Raw genomic sequence first — 8,677 nt, forward strand, 5'->3', positions numbered from 1 at the left:
TGTTTGTCATTTCCCTATCAGAATTCAAATACCTGAACTGAGCTGTTGTCCCAGAAGTCCAAAATCTTGGACAGGCACAAGGCTGCTAAAAACTTGTTCCTCGTTCTACTGTAATGACAGGAAATCCTGAGTTCCAGTGACTGAATTATTTCATTGTGTAGCATCAACTCCTATATTCAAACAATGGGTAAGTTCTACTGTGCTGGAGAGTCAGTCTAGTAATACTTGTACACAAGAGGTTTTTTGATTTCAGTGTATCAGATGGCCAGCTTAACTTTAGAGAGCAAAACACTGAAGAATGAGTGCTTTTTATTTTATTTGTTTGTGCTGACACAGTTTATTCCTTACATTTTCAGTACGTGCATGATTGGCTTTTCATTTTTTTCCAACATCTGGAGAACAGTTTTGTGTGAATATTTAGACCTACATACAGACCAGTGCAAAAGTCTTGTTTTGTTTTACTCACATGTAACTAACCTGACCACTCAATTCTACAACATAAATAGTAATGGATATTTGTTAGGCTTTTTGTTTGGTTTATTTTTTCTGTTTTGCTAGTTTTAAAATAAAAAACAAAGGCTTCATGAACAACATAATCTAGGACTTGTTCTGCAGCTGTTTTGTAGACAATCTGCGCATTTTGGTTGGACTGCTTAGAAGCAGAACAAAAATCCGTTCTAAATGCATCAGGAATTAGCAACAAGTGCTTCAAAGGTTTCTACTTGCTTGGTTTGTTCTCAGCATTTTCAACATAAACCAGAAAAACAACGTACTGGAGGCAATAGAACACTATGAGGGCGCTTACAGCAGTGGCCTTGCTTGTGTAAAAAAAGTGAGTTAGGGTTTTGTCAGTAATGAGAATTCAGACCCCAGTTTGCAGTCGTTTGCTCATCTGAGTAATCTTTATATTAAGGTCTGGACAAAGGCAGTTTCAGTGCAATGTGATGAAACTTTGCACATCACCTTGTCCCAGTATCTTTCCTGCCCTTGTCAAGAATGGTATTGACAGGGGACTTGAGTAAGAAATGACAGGTATCTGTGGCAAATTCTAGGAAAACTGGGATCTTTCAGGCTCTTCCTCTTACTGGGTGGGTTTGAAGACCTGGAACAATTTTTTTGATGCTAGAAATGCGAGAACCGAGGCAACTACACAATTACTTAGAACATCTGACAGTTCAGCATGTTGGGTATTTTTTCCCCTTCTTTTCTTGTACCATTTTTCTCTGTCCTTTTTCCTTCTCTCAATCATACTTTGCGTTATTGTTTGCTTTATCATGATACGTAAAGGCATTTTACTGAAGGCTTGAATTAGTCCCTTCAAAAACAGCAGTGATAGAAGAAATACTCGTGTAAGAATTCAAGTACTAGCTGCCACAGGTGGCGAAGATCCCTTTGTCTGGAATAGACAAGGTCGGGGGGGGGGGGGGGGGGGCGGGCGGGAATAATACGAGTTCCAAGTTGCCAGACCAGTCTGAAGAATCTGGCAGAACTTGGGGTTTTTTGTACATACCAAATACACAGGTAAGCTACATTTCACAGTAACTGGAACAACCCAGAAACCAGACAAGTTATCTGTTACTCCAGAAGGCCAGTCTTTCAGTGCTCTTAGTTTCAGTAGTGTTCCTGTGAGTGACAAGTTTGTCCACAGCAGGAGCCAGTGTGAAAGAAGAAACTCCCTCCCGGGACAGCAGCTAGTCGGAGCAGATGCTGGAGCAGTGCCCTCTCGAGTTTACTGCACCAGGGATGGGAAAGCTAAGTGCAATGTTCCTTTTTCCTTAATGGCTAGTCTGGGAAAAAGAGCGTTTAAAAAAAAAAAAAAAAACAAACAACAAAAAATGCTCTTCTTGCATAAATTTAAAAAGACACAAAAAGAATCTTGCCCACTTTCTTGATGTGGAGCGTTCCAATCGCTGGAAGAGGAGCACAGGTGAGTTTAGGTTTATACAATAAAACAGAGCTTAATAGGGCTTCTACAAATCTGAATTCTAGAGGTGATTTAGAGAGGAAAAATTAATTGCTGGGCAAAGTCCAGATGTTGTAGGGGAGGCTAAAACGGGAACTAAAAAATCACCTTATGTGGAGTGGGAAGCACCATATATTACCTCACGTAGATGTAAACGTAGCCTGAGAGCATGGGGGGTATGGGCCACAGGTGTGTCTCTAAGGGTTGCTTTTTACCCTCAAAAAACCACAATTCTTTTGAATTGTGACTTTTTCCTAGCCTAGACCCTAGTGCTGGATTCTCACCCTGGAAATGTCTAAGTGGTTCCTGACACGTTGGTGCTACTGGCAGTCAGCCTGTGCTGCTGCATTTTGCTAATAAAATGAGGGATACTTGCACCGGAGGATCTCCAGTGCCAGCTCATGGGCCTGAATTTCCTGCTGAAGATATTAAAGGATTATCTGCTGTGTGCAAGGGCCATCTACTTTTACTGGGCCTGTTCCAGTGCCGTGTTTTTCCCTTTCGGTTTGCTTCCTGCACATGCCAGCTCTGCTGTGTTCTCCCTCTCCTTGGGCTGTGTGGGGACAGGAGCAGCGGCCCCAGTACCGATACAGGGAACCAGGGGGACCTGCTGTTTCTTGGGAGGGAGGCAGAAGACCTCTGAGCAGCTCCATCTTGTGTAACTGTGGAGAAGTTAACAGATTCTTAATGTTCTGGTTTTGGAAAGCAAAACTAAGTAACCCAATTGTAATGGATAGGTACTTCAAAAAACATTCTTTTTCTCCTTTTGAAGTTATAAGGGGACCTCAGTTAGCCTAATATAATTTAATTCCAAACTCAACAAGTGCAATCTTACTGTTCTAAGTGACTGGGACATTGCTCTTGCCAGTCTGCAAGCCTGCGTTACTCAGTGGAGTTTGGTTTTTTGGGTGTTTTTTCCCTCCAGTTTTTTAGAGCTGGCAAATTGTAGGTGGCCTCTGGCTCAGCTGTAACGTGGTTATTTTCAGTGGTTTTTCCCCAGGTGTTAATACTTAAGATTTTTTTTCTTCTTGAACAGATTGTCCTATTATTTTTTTGTCATTATTTTAAGATGCCATATGCTTGCAAATGTTACATCTTCAGGTGTAAGCTTTCCCTCATTTACTAAATTAGTAAATATTCTTTGCCCAGATATGAAGTATACAGCCTCCATTCTTCTGCAAGATTTTCTCTTCACTCCTGTACCTTGTAGTTTAGTTATGAATCACTGATACTTTTATTACCAACTTTGTAGTCTAGAAGAATAGATATCCCCTTCAACTCATATGCAAGACTGAATTACACTTTTACTTAGACATACAAGAGAACAGTAACTGAACAAGGACATACCCGAAGTATGTGGGGTCCAATTTTATTGGGTGAGTACTGTCCATCCCTGTCTCAACGACCTAACGTCATTCACTGCCACTTTTATAATGTCACACTCTGTTTTGCTTCCAGTTTTTTAATCCAAAAGCCCTTAGCTACCATTTGGATTAGCAAAAATTGAAACCTGGAGGTAATGGAAAACAGTAGTAGTTTTATTGGAATTAACATAGAAAAAGCTAAAGAGCAGATGTTGACAAGCTTTTTAAAGCACCACCCTTCAGAAACTAGCAGGTACTATGGCAAGAGACAGGACCAATGACCCTCAGCTATATGCTGCTTGAAAGTTTCTGCCTGTTTTTAGCAGTGTATGAGGAGTTTACTGAATCCCAGCTGTAACCTACAGTCCACCAGAACACAGTGGAGGTGAGTAGTTGTGGAAATACAGGGTATGTAACTGGGCAGACTTGCTTTGCCATGAAGGACATCAGTAACTAGAACAAAATCAAAACTGATGATAGTAACAGACTATTGAAAAGAGAACTTTATTAAGTGAAAGAGGGAGATCAAGTGAAATAGTTTTCAAATGCTATTTGTTTCATATGCACTAATGATGCAGGGAGAAAAGCTTGTTAAGTGATTCAAACCCCTCCAATGCAGTCAATGAAGGTACAGATAAAATACATTTCCCCACATCCAAATCATCTCCTACAAAACAGGGAAGACTATATTTCTAAAGGAAAAAATTCAGGTAGAACACCATTAAAGATGCAGGTGGTCGTTGTATGCAATAGAGGAACAAAATAGAACAATTATGTTAAAGGTTTGCAAGTCACTTGTGGGCTTTTTTCTGATTTAGGCACAGATAGCTAATGCACAACATTAACTATTCTGTAACTCCCCCTCACCTGAAAACACATTGTTAAAAAGCTCCCCAGCTCCCTCCCATCCAGAGCTGGCTGTCCTAAACTTCAGTATTTATTGCCAATGATCATGAACAGGAGGAGCAGATGTTCAAAGTAAATGCTACCTAAATATGTAGTCCAGTTTTAGCCGGTGCTGCAGTTACCCTCATTACACATACTGAGTGGGCAAGCAAAATGCTTCCAAATCAATTATAACTTTGATTTTAACCTGCTTGATTGTTGACAGAAGAGCTATCCGCTGATACTCAAGGAATATCTTTTCAGAAGGTGGTAGGTCCAAGTATGTTGTTCATGCTAGTTACTAAAAAATTGGAACACAGTAATGGTGAGCAAGACAATTTGCAAACTTATTTTTAAAAAAACTGTCCTGTGACAGTAATTACAATGAGGCTGAATCAATTAAATCCATTTGTTTTCAGGTTCTATGTTTGGTTCTGAATTAGGCAGGGTTCAGTTTGTATACTGTCTTATAAATCAGATTAAATTCATATTTTTTAGACAAAATATTCTTAATCCTTTAAAAACACCAATAAAAAGGTATATGATAATCCAATTTTCAAAACCCCGTCTTAGATTTTTCCTGTAAGCATATAAAAAGGGAATGAAAAAGTTCTCATGCAAATATTCTGAACACTGTGATAGTATTCAGCAGAACCATTACACACATGAACTTTTCAGTAATCATTCTGATTTCCTTTTAGTAGCAGACAAGCCAGGGTGTAACCTCAGTTCCCCAGCAGAAAATGAAACTTCTGGTTTGAAAACCCCCAGAAGCACCATGCAAGAGCTGATCTATTTCCACTTTAAGTCACATACTAATGCTATATGATCGGAAGGATGTGAAACACTTGGCAAAGCCTGATGGGTTGTTACTTCTTCATGACTTGGCATCGGAATGACCTGTTCAACCTCTAGAGCATTTTTGTCAATGAAAATGTAGTCCAGACACCCATGAAACCCACCAACATAGTTTGTATAAGCAGGTTCTCCACAAGCACTTAGCAGTTTGAAAGGATGGCTGAGAGCCATATTGCACCTTTCTTCTTCACCATTTGAGACCCAGTCTTCATGATCTTCCGCAATGCTGCCGCTGCTAATAAAACTGTACGTTCCAGACGATGGTGTACTATTAAAATCTCCACAGAATATGACTGGTATACCAGGATACAAGTCACATGCTACGTGCTTGATGTGAGACAAGGCTACAGCAATTTGGATGAGACGGATGTTTCCACCTAAGGATATAAAAACATATTAAATACTTCACAGTAGCATTGGAGGAATCTTCCAAGTTACTCACTTCAGCATGTATCACGTATAGCTCTGAAACGGCAATCTCATTTTATATTTTCTGTGCACTACATTTTAGAATAGTATTCATAAGACCACCTTGAAGTTTGTGACTACAAAAGTTTAAAGGGACAATGTTTTAATTTCAACTTGCACATGCAAGAACCCTTGAACCTCCAGCACCCATAATTACATCAGCTTTCTGTTTTGTGGCAACCATTCTAATAATGCTGCTCCTGAAAAGCACAGAACCAAAAGAAAACCGATTTAAAAGAGGAGAATCTGTTCTAAAAGCTTCTGTAGCCCAGCCTGGTTGCCCTCCTGGCAGCATCCCAATACAGATCCTTCAGGTACAACAGGATTGGGAAGCTCTGAGTGCACACAAAGCTATCTATATTTTATGGTCTACTCTTAGACCATAGTAACTTAGTAACGTGACTTGCTTTGCTTTCAGCTATATTCTACTGACTCCCAGGCAGGTTAGAACAATCCTACTCTAAAGAAAATAAACACACATACCAAGCAGCCTGGCTTGGTTCATCAAGATAAGAAACAAGACAAGAAACCCTCAGTTCCAGAAGAAAAGGCTATAGCTGCAAAAAACCAGGGGGAAATCTATTCTCTCCAGAAAGGACAAAAAACTTTACAAACCCAGTTAATCCCACATACACGAACATGACAAAATTACCTTTCGGGTGCCAGTATAGGTGGGTATTAGCTGCACAAATCTTCCTGGAAGGATCGGTTGTAGACTGAAGAACTGAAACCTTCAAGAGAAAAAGTAATCCTTGATAAGTCTTAAATAGAGAGTCAAATATTTTAAGAAGTGCAATAGTTAGCTTATGCCTGTATGGCAATCCAGGTCAAAGCACTTGACAACTAATGAACAGTACAGCTCCTAAGTTGGGTCTTTTTATCTTCTATAGAAGGTCTGTTTATAGAGGCAATATATTATCACTACATCCAGGTATTTGACAAATGCTCTTTCGTCTGTAAGTGCCTGGTCTGGCTGTATTTTTTTCCTTCAATCCAGCCCATATTTTTTCCTAAGATGCTGCTAATGCTGTACCATTCTGTACTATTATTTTCTGCAACAGAATTGGAGCTATCGCTCTGGTTTTAGCAAGCAAACCGTAGCACTGCATAGTTCTTAAACTGAACATAAATGTATCAAGGAAATCTTTTTAGTCCTACTCAGTCCACAAGAAAGAAACTTTCATCAGTTAGTGTTTCCAAAATTCCTGGCACAGACTTCTACCGTATACACAGTGCTCTGCCGGCAGACCCACTGGCATCAACAAGCTCACTGACCTGTCCTCCAACCTTATTTCTCTCCCTATTGTCACTTTCTGAAGTGGCATTCCTAATGCAAGATAAATTAACTTAATCTCATCTAGAACCGACTTACAAGATTTAAGTTTTATGAAATACATATTCTGATGTATGGGAGTAAGCCGTGAAAAGCCTGGCAGCTAATACCACTTGAGAATTGATACTTGGCTCAGAATCTCAACAGCTGTCTTTGTCTTAAAAAAAAAAAAAATTGCCTTTTTTACCAAGTTTTGGTGATTCTATACATCCACTTCACTGAAGCCTCGATGTTTCTGTTCTTGTTCCCAAGTTGCTCTTCTGCTCTATCCATTACCCTGGCTAACAGCGAACGTACCACCGTCCCACGTTTCTGACTGTTAATCCCTCGCCCCCCTTCTCCTCTGGTTTGACGCTCGACAAACCTGCCCGGGGAGAGGGGGAAGAGGACGCAGGGCGGCGCGCGCCGTACCTGCAGCACCGACGACCTCTGCAGCACCTTCTCCTGCACCGCGGGGTACCGGGCCAGCTTGTCGCACAGCTCCTTGTGCTGGGGGTCGGTGAGCAGGGCCTCGCTGAACGCGACGTCGTGCCGGCTGAGCAGGCTGAACTTGTCCCTGCGGTAGAAAGTGGCCAGACCTTCGTGCTGCTTCTCCTTAATCTTGAACAGCCCCTCGAGCCCGAAAGCATCCAGGGCTGGGGCCAAGCTGTCCACGAAGACGGACTTGTCCACTTCCTGCAGGCAGATCAGGTCGGCGCTGTAGCCCGCCAGCTCCTTCTTGAGCAGGTTCTGCCGGTAGTCGAGCTCCAGGGCGTAGGGCGCGCAGTAGGGGTACAGCACGGTGCGGGAGAACTCTGTCTGCGCGTACACGTCGGCCAGCACGTTGTAGGAGACGGCGCGCAGCGCGCCCCCGCCGCACACCCGCCCGGTGTACAGGTGCCGCGCGTCGAAGGTGCAGGCGCCGGGCCCGGCCTCCACGGGGCCGCTGCTCTCCACCTCGCGGGGCGGCCCGTAGCGCTGCGCCGCGTCCCCGGGCGTGCAGCTCAGCTTCAGCCGCAGCCCCACCAGCGCGTTGGGGGGCGTGAAGACGCGCTCGCCCACCGCCGCCTCCACCCAGGCCGGGCCGCCGCCGCCGCCGCCCGCCGCCGCCTCCCCGCCAGGCGCCGGGCGCTGCTCGCGGTACCAGCGGAACAGGCAGTGCTGCGGCGCGGCGAACTCGGCGCTCAGCTTGGGGCAGACGGGGAAGCCGGCCAGCAGCGAGCGCGGCAGCTGCAGCTCGGTGAGCGCCGGCGGGTTGCGCTCCACGCGGTACTGCGCCTCCCCGATCTGCAGCACGGCGCCGTCCTGCCAGGCCGCCGCGTTCGGCACCTCCTCGGCCACCGCCTCCCCGTCGCGGGAGAACAGCCGCACGGCCGGCACCGCCGCCGCCTCCGGGCCGCCCTCCGCCGCCGGGCCGCCCTCCGCCCGCGCCTTCTTGTTCTTCTTTGCCGCCTTGGTGCGGCCCTTGGCGGCGTTGGCGGCGATGCGGGCCAGCGCCCGGCCCAGCGGCTCCGCTTGGTCCCGCTGCATGTGCCGGGCGCTGCCGTCGGGCAGCACGAACCGCAGGCTCAGCTTGGCCTCGGAGGGCACGCAGCGCACCACGGCCCGCTCCATGGCGCCGCGGCCGGCGGGCGGGCGGGCGCCTTCGGCGGGGAGGGCGGCGGGCGAGCCGCCGAGCCTCCTGAGGGCGGAGCGCAGCCGGCGCCACATGGAGCCGGCGCCGCTTCTCGCCCGCTTCCGCGAGGCGCGCCCGGAAACGACGAGCGGCGCGCGGCCTCGGCGGCGGGACCGCGCTCCCAACAGCCACCGCGCGGGGCGTGGCGGGGC

At 45.8% G+C, this 8,677-nt stretch overlaps 1 protein-coding gene across 1 annotated transcript; it reads right to left on the reverse strand.

The window, feature by feature from the left end:
* Window positions 1-3,812: 3,812 nt before the first annotated feature.
* PDE12 (phosphodiesterase 12) lies at window positions 3,813-8,615 on the reverse strand. Its single transcript, XM_027794973.2, has 3 exons — window positions 7,283-8,615; window positions 6,191-6,269; window positions 3,813-5,447 (listed from the first exon to the last, which is right to left on the reverse strand). Exons 1-3 carry the CDS (start codon window positions 8,558-8,560, stop codon window positions 5,005-5,007), a joined length of 1,800 nt encoding a protein of 599 aa, XP_027650774.2. The 5' UTR covers window positions 8,561-8,615; the 3' UTR covers window positions 3,813-5,004.
* Between the last annotated feature and the right edge of the window lie 62 nt (window positions 8,616-8,677).

Source organism: Falco peregrinus, chromosome 5 (assembly GCF_023634155.1).
Source record: "Falco peregrinus isolate bFalPer1 chromosome 5, bFalPer1.pri, whole genome shotgun sequence".
NCBI classification, from domain to species: Eukaryota; Metazoa; Chordata; class Aves; order Falconiformes; family Falconidae; genus Falco; species Falco peregrinus.